This window comes from Myripristis murdjan, chromosome 3 (assembly GCF_902150065.1).
Source record: "Myripristis murdjan chromosome 3, fMyrMur1.1, whole genome shotgun sequence".
NCBI classification, from domain to species: Eukaryota; Metazoa; Chordata; class Actinopteri; order Holocentriformes; family Holocentridae; genus Myripristis; species Myripristis murdjan.
Genome location: NC_043982.1, coordinates 10,215,670 through 10,234,705, shown reverse-complemented (window position 1 = coordinate 10,234,705; position 19,036 = coordinate 10,215,670). Strand labels below are relative to the sequence as shown.

The 19,036-nt window shown below is 40.4% G+C and overlaps 1 protein-coding gene across 5 annotated transcripts; it reads left to right on the top strand.

Moving 5' to 3' along the window:
* Positions 1-4,077: 4,077 nt before the first annotated feature.
* On the top strand, positions 4,078-18,827 carry usp8 (ubiquitin specific peptidase 8). Of its 5 annotated transcripts, none has more exons than XM_030075826.1 (20): positions 4,078-4,213; positions 4,928-5,088; positions 5,952-6,096; positions 6,256-6,341; positions 6,502-6,643; positions 7,461-7,503; positions 7,704-7,875; positions 8,230-8,392; positions 8,494-8,635; positions 9,426-9,700; positions 9,823-10,329; positions 10,911-11,003; positions 11,538-11,612; positions 11,834-12,129; positions 12,842-13,063; positions 13,176-13,386; positions 14,737-14,973; positions 15,601-15,743; positions 15,998-16,130; positions 17,125-18,827. In XM_030075826.1, exons 2-20 carry the CDS (start codon positions 4,985-4,987, stop codon positions 17,281-17,283), a joined length of 3,348 nt encoding a protein of 1,115 aa, XP_029931686.1. In that variant the 5' UTR covers positions 4,078-4,213; positions 4,928-4,984; the 3' UTR covers positions 17,284-18,827. The 5 variants fall into 5 exon arrangements, with proteins under 5 accessions (XP_029931686.1, XP_029931669.1, XP_029931704.1 ...); XM_030075809.1 differs by having other exon boundaries at positions 9,381-9,700; XM_030075817.1 differs by lacking the exon at positions 4,078-4,213 and adding an exon at positions 4,237-4,419 and having other exon boundaries at positions 9,381-9,700.
* The last annotated feature ends 209 nt before the right edge of the window (positions 18,828-19,036 follow it).

The following is a 19,036-nucleotide window of genomic DNA, read 5'->3' as shown; positions in this document are numbered from 1 at the left end:
CGTAATACAAGCGCACTAAGCAAACATGAATGTTATACCGCTGAAAGCATGACTGGGGCCGATTAATTTATTTTGCTAATTCCTACAATGACACTAATGGAGCGATAGAGGATGTGTACCTGAGCCTTTAGAAACCAGATTGTAAAGTTTTATGTGGTTATGTGATCTTTGAGATCAGCGGCACTGTTGATCGGTACTCCTGTTCGTTAAAGCAAATTTAGCATGCTTGTGTTTTATTTTAGCCAGTGTCATTTTAAATAATAAATGAACACACCTGTATTTGAATTTACTGTATTTCTTTTACTGGTTTTCAAGAATAAGCCTTGTGTTTCTGGCTCAAGACTAGTAGACGTACCTGGCTGTAATCCTGCTCTCATTTATATGAATGTGACCTGAAACAAAAATGAATTTGCTTTTGCTCTTTCGAACACCTGAGCAAATATTATTCACTTAACATTTTTCACAAAAACTTAGGACAATTTGAATATTTAAAATGTTAAAGCAGACCAGCAACCTTTTCTCTACTTAAAAAATATGATGCTGCCATTATCCTCCCTTTGTTTCATCAGCCTAAAACATACAAATACACCGAGTGATGTTGGATAATCAAACAAACATTAACTTATATGGTCTAAGCCCAATGTATATTTCTCACATGTGCAAAACTAATATAACAACAATTCATAAAGCTTTCTTGTTTTTTGTGGATACACTACAAAATGCTACAGACATCTTATTCTTATTCTTAGGTACTCTGAATGTCTGTCACATTGAGTTTATTCTCACTAGTTCTCTAAATCTAAACAAAAAATGCTACACATTTGATCCCATTGGAAGGAGGGAGACAACATGCGGCAATGACAAGAATAATGCCAAGTGTAGTCACAAACTACTGTCAAAATACAAAAAACAGTGTTATGCGATATGGAGCAGAGCACAGTGTGACTATTGTGCTCCTTGTGTGTCTATACGGCCGGAGGGAAGTGCCTGATGAAAGCAGGTTTAAGGGTAATTGTGCAATGAGTTCTCTGTAATTGAAGGTCAAGTGCAGCCTAGTGACATCAAAGCCAATGTGTTTCATCAGAGATCTATCACAGTCAAACGCTTTTATTCAAATAAGATGACTTTGAATGTCATGACAAAACAAACTTTCAAGTCAAGAGTCTGTACAACACACATGACAGTCCACATGAAACTGAAGGCCCCCTGCAGTGATTTAATGACTTGGACTGTTTTCAAAACTCTTCATGAAACAGTTCATCTTAAGAAGTGATGTATGATTATCTCACCAATCACAATGGGTCTCACATGTGCAGCAGGTTAATTAGGGCCTGCACTGGCCCTGTACTGTCTTTCTGTAACTAGTTTACCAGGCAAACAAATGATTTACTTGCTAGGTGTGTTTGAAATCACTGGAAGATGTGTGGTTACACCCATTGCACAGGTCAGATTTTGATTGTGATTGCCCTTTGTGGAGATAATCATAAATCATTGACCTGATTTAGAGAGTTTTGAAACTAACTGAGGTCAAGAAATCACTGGAGGGGCTCGTTAATTGTTAACATTAATATTATGTAATACAGAGCATTGAAATACAATGCACTATATCATATAAGACATAAAATGTAAAACTGCTTGCCTATCTGTTGCTGGGATGGCTCACAGATTTCTCCTCCCATGATGAAATTTCACAGATTAACTTATATGGAACTGCCTTTTCAGCCAAAACAATTACGCTTTGATAAGGATAATCACTGTCATTTCATTTTGTCAAGAACGGAAACAAACACAAATGAGGTCTATCGCTATCAGTTTTTCATATTACAGCCTCACAACCAGTGATGGGAGTAACGGCGTTACAAAGAAACGGCGTTACTAACAGCGTTACTTTAATCAGTAACGAGTAATCAAAGAAATTACTGTTTCCCCCGTTGTAACGCCGTTACCGTTACTGACAATAAAATGCGCCTTTACTAGCCGTTACTTACTACTAATAGTTATTATTATGTTATTATCCTATTCAAAAAAATGTGCGTCTTGTGGAGGAAAAGCGGTGTGTCAATTTTCAAACCGGTCGGACTTTGCAGTTTTTCGTAACTTATCAACATGCATGGGGAATGAGCACAAATTACAAAGAACGTATGTGTTTCCTGACGGCAGGGCGGATAGTATCTCCGCTTACCATACAGAAGACCCGGGGGCTCAATTCCCCACCTGGACAAGCTGTCATCACTACTTTAAACTATAATGAATTACTTTTTCAAAGTAACGTGCCGAACACTGACAATGATAGATGAAATTTGACAGCAATGTCCACACTGCAACAGTAATGCAAAAATATGTGCATTAATAAAAGGATTTAAGAAAAGAAAAAAGTAATCATAAAAATTACTTTCCCGAATCCCGAGTAATTGAATTACTCTTCTGAAGAAGTAATTGAGTAGTAATCAAAATTACTTTTTTACAGAAGTAATTAGTAATTGTAACTTATTACTTTTGTGAGTAATTGGTCCCAACACTGCTCACAACTGCATCAACCAGCCTACATTTGACCTGTCTACAAAACAGATTTCAGATCCGGTTTTTCCTGGCTGAGTTGTGTCACTACACAAAGTGCTGCTGCCCCCCTCCACAGGGAGGTCAAAGGACAGGGTCACCTACACAGCTGCAGCACTGCGGGGTTTCAGTGTTATTGCTGCAGGCTACTTGAGCAGCATTTCTGACACTTAGTTACTTCCTCAGAAATTGTCAACAAATGATCCATCTATCTAATCAAAAACAAGAATGATTAACTTCATTAAAGAATTCATCAGACCCTCTCATGCCCCCTGCCACCCACATATATTAATAATGAATCCATGTTATTTGATACTGCACACTGTCTTTTAATAAATAGGACATATACTATTAGATATTATGTATTTTGTGTTGGAGCCTATTTACCCCCAGTTGCTCCATTTTTGTATTGTTTCACAATGTGTTGAAATTTTCTTTAAGAAGAAAGGAAGCATATGTGGATGGCACACAGAAATATTTGTTTGCATTTTTATGTCTTCAATTGGATATTATACAGTAGCCTGTATTTCTGAATGCTGACCAAAATTCACATTAACTGTTCTCGTGCCATCTGCTAGAACAGGGGTCACCAATCATGTGCCATGGAGGGCCAAGAGGCTGCAGGTTTTCATTCCAACCAAGACCTCCACCAGGTGATTTCACTGATTAGCTCCTCCTTTCTGATACAAGGTGAGGTGATCAGTGAAATCACCTGGTGGAGGTCTTGGTTGGAATGAAAACCTGCAGCCTCTCGGCCCTCCATGGCACATGATTGGTGACCCCTGTGCTAGAAACACACGCAGGCGGGATTGGTTGGATTTTATTTTTTTTTAACTAGTGAGTGGCGTGTCTTCTTCAGGATATACGATCTTCGGTAGGAGCTCCTCCCCTGTGGACGGCAAGCTGCAGTAGGAAAAATAGTAGGACCGCATCGTTGTTTCGTTTTGTGTGAAATAGGCACTGGTCATTGTGGTCAGTGTATGATGCCTATTGCAGTCCATAGAGGGCATTGCCACAACACAGTAATAACACATGACACAACAAGACAGTCACAAAAGCTGCGCTGTGGCTGTCACGCAGGCCCAGTCTAGCCAGTGTGTGTTGTTCAGAGCAGAGCCGCTACATTAACTGTAAACACCGCGAGTGTGACCCAGCGTGCGCAGATCAGGAATCCTCTCTGACACACCAACACTGTAAAGGCCCACAGACGGTGTCCTGGCCGCTTTAAGTGCCATGTTGTGTTAGATAGGAGAGGGATCGAAAAGACAATTTTTTTTCCACCAATCTTTATTGACAATTCAGATTAATACAAACACGTTTGGATAGAAACAAACAAACAACAACAACAACAACAACAACAAAAACAAACAGACAAAAATATAGAGTAATACTCAGTGTCATGCAATTACAATAAAATGATGGTAGTAAATAAATAAGATAAATAAATAAATAATAAATAATAAATAAATAATACATAAATAAATAAATAAATAAATAAATAAATAAATAATCGAAAAGACAAATCCCATCCCGGAACCGTCATGTGATGACATCATCGGACAAGCCTTCTCCCATTGGTTCCGGGAAAGCTCGGAATCAGGAATCAGCTGTCAAAAAAAGTAGCTAAAACAAGAGTAAGCGACGCAGCAGGAAAAAGGTACTTTGTGAATTTAACGTCGACTAATGAAAGAGTCAGCCAGTGAATGTCTGCCATCTGTTCGGTTACTGCTGGCTGTGACTAAGGCCGTGGCTTCCTGGACTGTTGCTAAGTAGCTAGCGTTAGCTAACCTGCGCGAGCTCGCATCGCAGCTCGCTAAATAACTTAGCTACCTGGGCAGCTGGCTAGCAAGATGAAGTCGGGAGGTAACTGACGCTAAGACAACATTAACGTTAACTAAGTAACGTAAACATTGTCTTACTGGCTAGTTCCCATTGGTAAACATGTTGCTTGTTTTATTTACTAACATGTACCGTGTCAACGCGGAGGCTCACAGGCTGCCAGGAAAGTGTCGGGTTGTTGACAGACTGTGCGCTAGCTAGCTGTTAGCTGACGCGCTATCATAGCATGCTAACACTAACATCCAAACATTACTTCAACCTAGCGTTAGCTTATTTCAGGCAAATTTTACCCCGTTATCTCGTTATGTATTAACTGTATGAAAAGTTATATGATAGCTTGTGTGATAATTTACATGATTTATCTTGATAAAATGTTACTCCAACGTTAAAGCTTTGCTCTGGTCCAGCAGTCTAACTTCTCTGTGCCCCAGCTGTGTTTCAGGTTTTGGGATGGGAATAGGCCATGGTCTTTGGTTTGTCAAAGGCATTCATGTTTTGCTTTGTGTCTGTTGTCACCACCTGCTTTTTTCAGAAATGTCCAGAGCAGTGAATGTCTGCTTGTGAGCTGTGACACAACACACCCGTGACGATGCCTGCAGTATCCACTGGGGTCAAGGAGCTGTATCTCTCCACATCTCTGGGTGACCTCAATAAAAAGGCTGAGATCAAGCCAGCCAAGATCAGCACCAGAAGGTATGTTCATACACTCATGCCATAGGTTTACTTTGAGCAGTCATAAAAGTGATAATAATCCTCTAAAGGCAATGTAAATATCAAGAAACTGAACTTCATTTAACAGAATTTAGGCAGGCAAAAAGTCAGTATGATCATCCTCCAATGATAGTAGGGCTGGGATGCTATGTTTATCTCCCAAGTATTGCTATTCAATATTAAGATTTATTGTGATTTTTGTTATTTGAATTATCCTCTAGTTTGTGATTGTAAAGATTCATTAGGCTGTTATTATCCTTGAGGTCACATTGGGTCATATTACACAGTGATAAATGGTCCATTACAATGAAATGGTTACTATGGAGGCTAACATCATCACACATGATTCAAATTGGGCTCATTGAATCCAGAAGAGTCTCAGATTTCCAGTCAAACCTAATATATACTAATCCAAGACTGTTTAGATCCCATTATACAGAAATTCATCATTTTAGAGTAGGCCAAAATCACACAATTGTACTGCAAGCAAAACCTGCATGGTTTGTGGCCCAAACTGAATGGGATTAGCATAAGGCATGGAGACCATTGAACCCATTTGAATTCAGATGTCCTGAGGTCAGAGGTCAAGGGACCTCTTTGAAAATGGTTTGTAAGTTTTTCCCTGACCAAAATTTAGCCTTACTTTGGAGTGATCCTAAGCTCCCTTGATGATGACCTAGGTCCTTATGATACCAGTAGCTTTACTTTAAATCGATTCTGTAATTTAAAAACAATGTAATTTTATCATAATATGATTAGTCAAAGGAACTGTTAGAATACATGTAAGACTTGTTACTAATTGTTAGTAAATCAAGGTAACCTCTGTCTCTCACTTAATGTCACAGTTATGTTCAGAGCGCTTGTAAAATATTCAAGGCGGCCGAAGAGTGTCGTCTGGACAGAGATGAAGAGAAGGCTTATGTTCTGTACATGAAATACCTAACGGTATATGATCTCATCAAGAAGAGACCAGACTTCAAGCAGCAACAGGTATAATTAACAATAATACATTTAAAAGTACAGGAAATTTTGTTTTTTAATGTGAACAAAATGTGATACTTCCTGTTTATGGAGAAAAAAGAAATGCTGACTGATGGAAATGTGTCAAGAATACAGTGACTCATTTCTGAATTATCGTCTATTCCAAAGGAGTATTTCCTGTCTATGCTTGGTCCAACCAGCTTTAAGAAAGCCATTGAAGAAGCTGAGAAGCTCTCAGAAAGCCTTAAACTCAGGTTAGAGGTTGTGGTTGTCTACATTGTGAATACAGTGCATGAAAAAAGCAGTCAATATTTACTGTAATTTGTGTTATTATTGAGTTGTATATAAAAGACATTGTAATTTTTTTTTCTGATTTATACAGCTGATTTTTCAGTTTGTTTGATTTTCTAACAGGTATGAGGAAGTTGAAGTTCGGAAAAAACTTGAGGAGAAGGAGAGAGAAGAAGAGAAGAAAAAGAGGGAGGAAATAACTGAGAAAGATGGGGTTCGAACCTCTCCCAAAGCAGCACAAGCTAACAAAAAGGACAGCAAGAGGGTACAAATTCCAAATATCAATATCTGGCCTTGGTAAAGGAATAATAAACCATAAGTACATGTGGTATTTGGTAAGAAGTTTAGACTAAGATGGCTTCCTGTCTTGGTATACGTGTACTGGCTGTACTGGTTGAGGGAAAGTTATTACACCAAAATTATTTCACAGTCACAGTAAACCAGTCTGGATGTTTTGGCAAGGGTAAACACAATCATAGATAGGGTTCAACCTGGCAAGGGCCCATAATTAATAACCAAGTATAAAGTGTGGAGGCGCTGCCTGCTTATCTTTAGTTGCACTGATGCTGGAAACCTTTGGAGGCCTACTATTTTTCCACTCAGAAAATTGATCTGGAATCGATAAAGAATAAGCCAGCAGGGCGCAGTGCCTCGCCAACGGAGCCTCCCACCTTGCCTGAAAGTCACGCTAAATGAATTTAATTTAATTTAATTAATTTTCAAATTTAAAAAATAAAATCACAACAGAAATAATTTAACGTCACATTTCTATAGAATATGTCTAGACCGTGTTTTTATCAAATAAACTAAATACGTTCAGGTTGGTTATTAATCTAATTTATATAATTTCAGTATAGGGCCTATCTGGTCAGAATGCGCTCTGATGTCTTGTGAGAAGGCAGGGCGGGGCTCCGCTCTAATCACACAATCGCCAAAGCTAGAATCTTAGGGGAAACACTGATAAGCACAATCATTGATGGCATTTATATCAATAAAATTTCGGCAGTTGCCATGCGCAGGTCAGACCAGTATTGTCAACAAGGTTTTTGTTTCATCTTTAGTTTTGTGTCTCTGCATGTCAGGTGAAAGGGGAGCAGAATGAGATGAAGAACGCACCACTAAAAGGTAACCATAATCGCACCATAAAAATGTGTAGTTTTAAGACATTGTAGAAATCATTGCAGAGATTTGCTAATGTGATATTTATGATCAAGGCTGATGTCCTTGAAGTCTTACTTTTCCTTAGAATTTCACAGCGACCAGTTATGGTTAGTGGTCACTCCAAAATTCTATACAAACTTTGGTTTGTTGAAAAATTCTTGCAGCAGCAGAGCCTGCTGGAGGGATCACAGCAGAGAAGCTGTTCCATATGATGAAGGATCAGACTATTACAGTCATTGTCATGGATGCCCGCAGCCAGACGGACTTTGAGGACTCCCATATTCAGGTCCCAGCTCAGACCTGCATTAGTGTGCCTGAGGAGGCCATCAGCCCAGGGTAAGACAGCAGGGAAAAGATTTTGGGCATTAGGCCTCAAACCAGGTGATTTGATTTGAACATGTGACAGCTGACAACAAAAACAAAACAACTCCATGTATAATCTCTGTGTTAATGAAATCATAATTAAAACTAATCACTGCTGTTGGAGATCTCTCATTATTCAAATAACTTTCTATTTGCATGGTAATAAGATATCTGGATATTTTTCTCAGTGCATTTATTTGACTCGGACCCTCTGTATAATGCTGGTATGCCAGAGTTATGAAGGCAAAAAGCTGCCTATTCAAGCTTTAAACTGATAAAACGTCATTCAGTGAGATGTTGTTAACTGGATTCTAATTGTATTTTCAGAATCACTGTGAATCAGATTGAGGCGAAGCTGCCAGATGTGTCCAAAGAACAATGGAGGCGGCGGGGCTTTGTGGACTACATAGTCCTACTGGACTGGTTCAGCTCTGTCACTGACCTCAAACTGGGCACCACCTTGCAGAGCCTCAAAGACGCCCTCTATAAGGTAACAGTCCTCAGGGACAAATGTATGACCTTTTGTCTGTGTAAGTGTCGGTGAGGATGTATAATAAGAACTGTTTTTGAACCTATTTGTACTCTCCACAGTGGGACAGCATCACCATCCTGCGCAGTGAGCCTCTGGTTCTGGAGGGCGGCTATGAGAACTGGCTCCTGTTCTTCCCTATGTACACAACCAATGCTAAAGTTCGTCCCCCTCGACAGAATATCATCAACACTTTCCCTCAGTGTGAGTATCACCATCCTGCCAGCACTGCATTCATCTCACAGCACCAGTTCTCAGTATCTATCACACGCTGTGTTCGAGGGACAAACGTTAGCTGAGCTGCTGGGATTAGCACTGGATATGTTTCCGTTGTTTTTAAGTAAGCATTGAAATGTTATTAGAAGCAAAGGAAGTGAACATGATGGGTAGATGTACAGCAAAGAAACACAGTGCATCATGTGAATGTGGTTCCCAACCTAAAATAGTTATAAAAACAAACATTGCTCCATTAGCATTATTAATTATTATATTTATTAAAATGCATGAATTTACACATCATATAATAAATATATATTTTAATAGTAAAAGGTCAGTATGCTTAATTTTGATAGTCTTATTCTTCTTCTGTCATTCAGTATAGTATATTATGAAGTGATTTTCAGTGTCATGCTCAGTAATTTGCATGCAAAAACAAGCTGGAAGGTCTCAGCACTGTCTGGAGCCAGTAACAAGAAGAGGCCAGCTTTGTAAAGGGATGCTCCTGGTAGACATAGAGCCCAACTATTTATTTCTCATGCCTCTCTCAGAAATCTGTGTTCAGAGTATCTGACAGAAATCTGATGTGAGAGGAAGTTTCTGGTCTTAGACAAGTGGAGAGATAAACAAAATCTGTTCAGACTTTACAGTTCTCCCAGTGTGACATGACCAATGTGATGTTTTGTGATTATAATTTCATTCTCGCTTGATTTTTCCATCTTGTGTTGCTAAGCTATGATATTTTCAGATGCTTCATGTACTCTGATGCATTCAACAGTGAACTTCAGCTACCCATCTTTAGAGGAACCAAAGCCTCCAAACCCACCTCCACCAGAACCTGAGACCAACCCTGAGCCTGAGGTCCCACCAGCCTCTCTGCAGGTGAACGGGGAGCACTCCATCCCTGAAACCTCCCTGGTTGCTGACGTGTTGCCAGACACTGTAGATTCCCCAAAAACAGGCGCCACAAACTCTGGGATGGACCTCAGTCACACAGTCCCTGGAGCAGGTACACCCAGCCAATCAGCTGCCACAGCCAAGACCATCCCACAGGTAACTGAACTGAAGATCTGTCAAATCTGTCATGATGACAAGAATATAGTGATACTAGGACATCTTAGTTGATCACTAAAATTTCTCTACCTCATGTTTTTTATCCTGTCCTCCTCATCCAGGTCGACCGTTCCAAGAAGCCCTCTGTACTAGTATCGGACGAGGCCAAGCCTAGCCAAAATGGCTCGGCCAAGGATCTGACCCAGAACGGCCCGGTCATCCCTGACCGCTCAGCCAAGCCACCCTTCACTTCCAGCACCTCTTTGTCTGAAGAGCAGCAAAGCCGGATACACTCGGAGGCGGCTGCAGTGATGGAAAGGGCCAGGCAAGAGCAGGAGAAACGCATTCAGGAGCGCCGTGCAGAGGAGGAAAGGCAGGAGAAAGAACAGCAGGAGAAGGAAATGAAAGAGAGGCTTGAAAAGGAGGAAAGGGAGAAGAAGAAGGAAGAGGAGGATAAAAGACAGGAGAGAAAGAGACTGGAAAGGCAGAAGGCAGAAGAAAAGGAAGAGAAGGAAAACCGGGTTGAGGAGGAGAAAGAGAAGAAGGGGAAAGAGCAGAACTCTGACACACCCTCAAAAAGTGCATCTCTGGACTCGCCTGCTCCCAACCACATTGTCAGTGAAATTAAGGTCAGTCTTAAACCAAAACAATACTGAAGCTTCATCATGTTATTGTGTCCATGGAGGACTTCATATTACATTTGAATGTTCAGGGAGGGAAATTTGTGTTGCAGCTACAAAATCACAGCAGAAGCATCCACTATAAAAGGGGAGGGCTGCCACAAATCACATATCTAAGATCAGGCCTTAGTTTGTCCTCAGTTGATGTGGTTATGGAAGGGGGCATTGTGTAGGGTCCCAGCTCTGTGGAGTAATAGTACACACACTTGCTGGAAGTGATCACTGATTGATTTACCCACTCCACTTTCTTTACATTCATGATGTACTCAGTCAATCTAAAGTAATTAATCTGACAAATTCTAATAAGCTGACAGATGGGCTTTACATCACCATGTTGGTTGGTCCGCAGTTTCGTCCAGAGCGGCATATCTCCAGATCTATTCAGTGGATTGCCATGAAATTTGGTGACAACATTCATGTTGTCCAGAGGATGAAACTGCTATACCAGACAGCTATACCAGAATGCCCAGAGGAGCATCTGGGCTAGAAATAACACACTTGTTTTTAATCTGTTTTGTCCTCTACCTCAGGCTCCCATGAAGCCTGGTAGTGAAGTAAAGAGTGGAATCCAAAAGGCAACTTTTTTAAAAGATAAAACACCTGGTGAATATGACAGACCCGAGGTATGTCAACACTCAGCCAACAGTGTTGATTACGGCATGCTTTTACCCACAATACTAAAGCCACTTACCAAGTCCTTCCAACCTAAACCATAAAATGATTAATTACAAATTGTTTGCCACAAAGTGGCCATTAGCATGTTCCCCAAGAACAAAGAAATGACTTATTGCACTGTCTAACTGACGTCTGAAATAATTACATAATTCAGCAAATGAAACATAAATATACTGTACATGTAACTTAAGTGCATGCCTCTCTTTGCGAAACTTAAAGAAGTGTTTGGCAGTTACCACAGGAAATGCTCCTTTTTTTTTTTTTTTTTTTTTTAGCAACTTTTTGAGAAATAATTCAGTTTTCTCTAATCTGATTAGAAAAGAAATTGTTTTCTATTACCTCATTTTTGTATACACTTGCTTACAGAAATACGCAGGTGATGTGCAGGGTATTATTACATGTTGTTCCAGTGTGCTGTTTTTTTTTTTACCCTCACAGTTCCCTTCATAAATCATGTTGTGGGTGTGTGTGTTTTTCCACAGAGAGAACCCCTGACCAGAGCAAGGAGTGAGGAGATGGGTAGGAGTGTGCCAGGCCTGCCAGATGGCTGGATGAAGGTACCAGACACATACACCTGTAGCGTTATGAGCCAGTGTAAAGCTGCAGTGACTCAGCTAGTCTGACAGTTAGCCAAGATGAAAGTAACTATAAAAACATCTGTGAAATAGCTAGATTTTTTAAAGTCTGTCATAATTGCTTCTGTATTGTTTCTGGCTATATTTGACTATTTTTTTGTGTATTTGTGTGTGTGTCTTTTCCTCCAATTTGTCTCTGCCAGTTCCTCGACACAGTGACGGGCACCTACCGTTATTACCATTCCCCAACAAACCGTGTCCACTTGTACCCTCCTGAGGTCACTGTTCCCCAGACTCCACCCTCCACGCCACCAACAGCCAAACAGAAACAGTCAAGGCCAAATGAGCCGGACCCCAACCGTGACCGAGACCGGGAGCAGTCTAAACTGAAACGCTCCTACTCCTCCCCTGATATCAGTCAAGACCTAAGAGAGGAGGCTCAGAAGAAGGCCACCGCCCCCACCACGGCCACCATACCCACCATCAACAGAGAGACCAAGTAAGGCACACACAGATGGCTTATGATTCTGGTGCTGTTAAATTTTGATTGTTGCTGGCAAGTTTGTCTACTCCATCTGTGACTTGGACAGATCACCAGCTGTCATTTTAAAACCTTGTTCACATCTAAAGTGGTGAATTGTGGGATGTACCAGCCACTGTGCCCTACTTTTAATATCAGTATGCAAGAGATGTCGCATCCCATTACATATCCTATACAAAATGCTTCCATAGCGCATTTCTATTAGAGGCTGACCGATATTGTCAGTTGATGCTGTCTCATCACAGATTTATATTGGTATTGGCAAATCTTTTGGCTGATATGCAAAAAAAAAAGACCATACATATTGCAGAAAAAAAAAACTTCAAATAATTTAAAAACTGTTCCTTAACCAGTCTGTCCAGCAGACTCCACTTTGTAGAGCACAAGTTGGCAGAGCATTGTATCACAATTGAGCAGATAGTGGTGCAAATTGTGTTAAGAAGTCCCCTTTTCAATTGCAAAATATCAAGCCTCCAGTAGATATCTTTATTGTAATTGTTTTATTCCTAAAGTTGATGATTCATTGTTACAAGTGTATTTTTATGTATAAAAATACTGGCAAGTATATTATATCAGAAGTCTACTGGCCTCAAAAATGCAGTATGAGTTGGGGTCATATTTCTTCATAAGTTAAATATGTTTTATCTAACTGTATCCCTCCATCCCCCAGACCTGCCAGTGTTAAAATCTATAATAAAGTGGAGATCGCTCGCCCTTCAGCTGCCAAAATCCGCAACCTGAACCCTATTTTTGGAGGTCTGGGCGCCTCGTTGACAGGCCTGCGCAACCTGGGCAACACCTGCTACATGAACTCCATCCTGCAGTGTCTGTGTAACACTCCTGCTTTGGCTGACTACTTCAACAAGAACTACTACCATGAGGACATCAACAGGTCAGGGCCTGATAATCTGACTTTTTCGCTTTCAGGAAGTGCGTGTGTGGAGATGAGGCAGCTTTCTTAATATATATGTCACATCCGTGTACCTTTTCTCTTGCCCTGCCAGGGCCAACATCCTGGGCCACAAGGGAGAAGTGGCAGAGGAGTTTGGTGTGATCATGAAGGCCCTGTGGGCGGGTTTGTACAAATGCATCAGCCCGCGGGACTTCAAGATCACCATAGGGAAGATCAACGAACAGTTCTCTGGCTACGAGCAGCAGGACTCCCAGGAGCTGCTGTTGTTCCTGATGGATGGCCTTCATGAGGACCTCAACAAGGTACGCCACATGCTCGGGGACAAACAAGCATAGGGATACAGGAAAATGGCCATTAGATTGGCATTTTAACAGTTTTACAGTGTCAGTGCAGAGGTAAAATGCTCTGGTTGTGTGCTAGCAGGGAAAGAAAGTGAATAATAGTAAAAGTTTTTATACTGAAATGGTTCTTGAGCCAATGATTAAATATATTTGTTATACTGAGTAATGTACATCTTTCAACCAAATCATACTGTGATCTCCCTTCTACTGCCCCTGTATATTGTTGCACATTTGCCTTTAATAATCAACACTTAGCCATTTTATCATTTTCCTTCTTTCTTTTTTCACTGGGTTTCATTTTGATGACAAATTAGAGAGTAAGTAAATAGTTGTGTGTCCTTGGTCCTCCTGCAGCAGTGTGAGTGTGGTGTGTCTGCATCTGTCTGGTCTGATGCTCCGTCAGAACCTTTGTGCATGTGGACCCAAGACATGCCTCATTGCCTGTACTGACTGACTTCTCCTGTACTGGCTTCATGTTCATTTGAATGGGGGAAAGGACCAAATGGATTGGGACCAAAGGAGAATAGTTTCTTCTAAAAATAACATGGTTTAATCTCCTTTATTTATTTAATTTATTTATTTGTTTAGTTGTTTATTTAAAATGGACAAAAGATTACATTGCTCTACACCATCCAACAACATTTTTCCTAGTGTCTTCAATGAAGATGCTTGTCAAAAGACCAGGCTGGGGCAAAAATTAATGCTGTGATAACTGTCTCCACCTGGTGCCATATCGAAGTAGTACATCAATCTGATTTACTTTTCAAACTTTGCAATCTTTCAATTAAAATAAAGTGGTTCCCTATAGGGTGTAAGGGATGAAATGATACGGGGCCTTCCCATGCATTTCTCATGCCACCGTTTCCATTTCATTACATCCCTTGTTGTGTGATGTTCAGACCTGTCTTCTTCCACCAGGCAGTTTCAGTTCACTCTGTCTCTCCAGACTAATAGATTGACCAAGTCCAGACTAATTAATGAGATATTAATTAGCAAGTGTTAATATGTCTTTTGTATCTTCCTTCCTACCATGCTGGAAGTGAGCTGGATATGGCTGAACTGCATGAGAATGAAACTGAGAGACATTAGATTGGTGTGGAATATAGCAACATTTTACTGTAGATTTTTGATGCGCCTGGCAATTCAATCTTTAGTTCTCCTTAAGTTCCAGATGTTTTCAGTCTGCAATATTTTATCAAATAGTTTAACCTATATCACTGACTGACCACTAGTGGCATCATGGAGGCAGGTTTTGCTAAGATACAGGTATTTCAGTGTACCAACATGCTGCTTTTTCATCTCTGGCGTCAGGCGGACAACAGGAAGCGATACAAGGAGGAGGAAAATGACCATCTGGATGATCAGAAGGCAGCAGACCTGGCCTGGAACAAACACAAGCTGCTCAATGAGTCCATAATCGTAGCGCTGTTCCAGGGACAGTTCAAGTCCACTGTGCAGTGTCTGACGTGCCATCGCAAGTCACGCACCTTCGAGACCTTCATGTACCTGTCGCTGCCCCTTGCCTCCACCAGCAAGTGCTCCCTGCAGGTCAGTCACGCCACCAGTATCACAATTAGTGCCAGGGTTTCTGATAGCATATCAGTTTGTCAGGCAAACCAAAATAGGGCCATATCTGTTACCAGAGCAAGCGGCCATTAAAAGCTGTTTGAAAACAAAACCACATTCTCTGTCAGTCTCTTCAAATTTCTTGTAGTGTTCAGAAAAATAATTTACGTGATTTAGAACATAGAGATGTCCTGCACCCCTTTATAACTATCTCAGAGATAATTTGAATTACTGTTTACATCAAACCATTACTGTCTAGGGCTAGTAGGGCCGAATAATATGTTTAAAGAAACAAAGCAAAAAAGCATTTTTCATTGTTGTATTACATTTTGCATTGTATTTGACAAATACGATATGAATGTTTATTTTTTGCATTATTATTTTCATTTGACACAATTTTTAATTTTTAAACTACAGCTACTTGTAATAGCTTATAAACCATAATTTGTGTTTCTGTGTTGGTTTGCTCATCTCAATTTTTCTGGAGTTTCTTTGTGTAAGAAAAACTGTAATCACAACAGAAAGAAACTGATTTACATCTGTAGACCCTGCAACAGTTTTATGCTTTGTGGGACTCAAGTCAATTGAACATTTGCTCCTGGGTGACAGGACTGTCTGAAGCTGTTCTCTAAGGAAGAGAGGCTCACCGACAACAACAAGGTGTTCTGCCGGCACTGCAAAGCCCACCGAGACTCCACCAAGAAACTTGAGATCTGGAAGGTCCCTCCCCTTCTCCTGGTCCACCTAAAACGGTTTGTAGTAACATGTTTACTTACATATAAAACTGGATAGATTGAGAAGCCATCCAAGTGTTGTGACAACCTCATCACGGCCTGCTGATCAGCAGCAACATATTACTGTCGTTCAGAAAACTACTTGTAGTTTCCCCAGATGGAGCTTTGATTGAGTTTCACCTCTTGTTGCATGACTTGTTGTGCTGACTGTTGACTCTGTTTTTATTTATTTATGTTATGTGTGTGTGTTCCTCTGTGTGTCATCTGTGCAGCTTCTCCTACGAGGGCCGATGGAAGCAGAAACTGCAGACGTCTGTAGATTTCCCTCTAGACAGTCTGGACCTGGCCCAGTATGTCATCGGACCCAAGCAGAGCCTCAAGAGATACAGCCTTTATGGAGTTTCTGTAAGTAATAATGTAGTGAGTTGTCTGATAATGAAGCACCAAAATAAGGACAGCAACATCAACTAGCAATGTAAATTGATTGGCTGGGTGTTTGTATAAAGCTTTATCAGTGACTACATGTACATGGATTCCAATAGTCCACTAATAAATGTAGTAACAGCCTGGTCAGAGTCAAAAGCCTCGTGTTATCACTTCAGTGATTCTTCATTACAGGGGGAGTATATTCTGCTCAGGCTGCTGAAAGAAAATCAGAAATGCAAAAATTGTTCCCAGCACATGGTGCGTCCATGTTTGAAAAATTTGTTTGTCAGCAGTCACTCTGTGCAGGGCTCATTAACAGCTAGTAATGACTAAGTGTACTGATTTAGAAATGGGAAAAAATGATAGGAAAATTTACAGTTAATATTAACAAATGTTTTATGCTTTTCAGTATTATTGCAATATTGCTAAAATATCCCAAAAAAAAAAAAAAAAAATTAGATGATTACTAATCTACACTGAAATTATCTCACTGTTTTCTGTAAACTGTCTTCTGTAAATCACTGAAATTACCAGCGCTACAAACTGTAGCATTATAATAATGAACCACCTAATATGAAATACACCACACAAGCATATCAGTTGCATTATGAATGATTAGCACCTTGGCCCTGAGAGATGTGGACCTTGTGCGCATAGCAGATAAGACAGCTATAAACACATTATCAAAGTTCCCTGAGTGCAGGTTTAAAAGAACACAGCCGTAAATAAACAAATCAAATGTGCATTGTGCATATGAGAGCAACACAACAGGGTTAAGGAGAGCTGATTGGTTGAAGCCAGACAACGTGCCAAAAACAAGATGCTAATCAAAAATGTTTTTGTGATAGTTAAAATGTGAAATGGTGTACCTAACCATTTTATATTTTACTGGGGTTTGTTGTAATCGTTCCGTCCCTGGTAGTCATCATCCAGTAGCTCATATCCAGCTGTCCCTCTTCTTCTCCACTACCAGAACCACTACGGGGGTTTGGACGGAGGCCACTACACAGCCTACTGTAAGAATTACCCCAAACAGCGCTGGTTCAAGTTCGATGACCACGAGGTGTCTGAAATGTCCACCTCCTCCGTCAAGTCCTCAGCTGCCTACATCCTGTTTTACTCGACGCTGTGATGGAGCTGCAGGACACAAGAGGACACTACAGCAGTGCAGCGACGCTCAAGGCTACAGCAGCTCTGAGGACCTGTTGAACAAGGTTGCAGGGTTCGCGGTGTATGTGTGTGAGTGCGCACGCAAGGGTGTACTTGAGCAAAGTGGATATGAGATCCAGTCTGTCTCAGATTGGAGCGGCGCAGCAGGCGCCGTGCAATGCTTCAGCTACTAGAGGATCCCATAGCTGTTAAACATGCTGTCTATTCGTATTACTGATCATCTAGAGACTTTGTGAGACTAAACCAATGTTCCTATTACTGACTTATTTACCTTTGATAGTTGTGTTGTAGGACTGACAGCTGGTTCAGATGCTCTGTACTCTCTTTTTTCTGTTGCACTCAGTGTGGACGGCCTTTTTGCAGAACTGATCTTCAGCTTTCTTGTACTGTGAATACACCAGGGTTAAAAGATGGCATGTACATACCTACTATTGCTGATATTGCACATTCAACATGTACATATAGGAGGGCAAGGTGTTTATCTGTAAAGTGACCAAATTCTTCTTCTTTTTTTTTCTTTTGATTGTAGCAGCCATCATAGTATCCCCATGTTTATGATGATGAACCATTTGATTCAGGAGTATTCTTTATAGCCTTCTGATATGTTTTAATGTGCTCTTAAAAGGGGATGTAGGAGGCTGCCGAGTGGTGAAGCTGATTTTTAATGCTCCCTAATCAAGGAGGGAATTTAGTTTGTGCTTGATCATATTAACCACGTTCTTTATGAAAATCTGCAATGTGATGCAGTTTGATAATATGCAACCATTTTAAGTTGTTGAAGCAGAACACATACGCTTTGAAGCAGACTTTGAGTTTGATACTGAGAACATGTCTCTCTGGCTCAGTCCAACCAGTGACTAAACAAGCCTGATGATCTGTTTCAGTAAAACTTCCCTGCCTCCACAAGGAGTACATTTAGTACATTTTATTCTGTTGAATACTCTTCACTATGTACATTATTATACTGTATCTCCAACACAAAACTATTTAGAGGAGAAATGTAACAGTTATTTTGTCATTTTGAGGCTGATTTGGTATCTTCCTTGGATGCCATCCTAGAGTAAGTGTTTCCAGAAACTTGAGGCTACAAGTTTAATCTTGTAGTTTTTCCACTATCAGATTGATTTAGATCTGGGTTAATATTGCTGTCAAGGTTTCGCAGTGCACTGATAGAAATGGAAGGCATCAGAAATTGACCTGATTCACTTACATGACTGTGTCCGCCTGATCATTTACAGACTGACCGACTGACTGTCCCTGACGAGCAAGCACAAAGTGTACTGATATTCCTGAAGTGGCGAGAGATGTGAGATGACAGGGTATGGCTCTTCTGTCTGAGTGCAGTTTCCTTGTCTAGCATGAGATCATAATGTATTTCTTTTTCTTGTGTATGTTGATTTTATTTCTTCATGCTCTAAAAAACTTTTGTTTCAGATGTAACAATTATATTAATCTCAAACAACTCATATGACTATATGTATTTATTAAAACTGCTTCCAAATTAAATGTGCAGTCTGTTTTTTCCAACAGATTTTTTTTCAAGCAAAAGATTTTTTTCAGCCCGCATCGTCGATGCTGCCGAACTGACAAAGACAGATGCAGAGTGGTGAAGGAAAAGTGTCACACTGAATGAAGTGCTTCCTCATTTAGCTTCCAATCCCTCCATGCCTTTACAATGAAAGACACGTGTTGCACACAAACATTTTCCCAGTATT

Coding starts and splice junctions, on each gene's coding strand:
- usp8 (XM_030075809.1), top strand. CDS start 4,985: ATGCCTGCAGTATCCACTGGGGTCAAGGAGCTGTATCTCTCCACATCT. Junction 5,089..5,951: donor GCCAAGATCAGCACCAGAAG/GTATGTTCATAC, acceptor TTAATGTCACAG/TTATGTTCAGAGCGCTTGTA. Junction 15,744..15,997: donor CTCCTGGTCCACCTAAAACG/GTTTGTAGTAAC, acceptor TCATCTGTGCAG/CTTCTCCTACGAGGGCCGAT.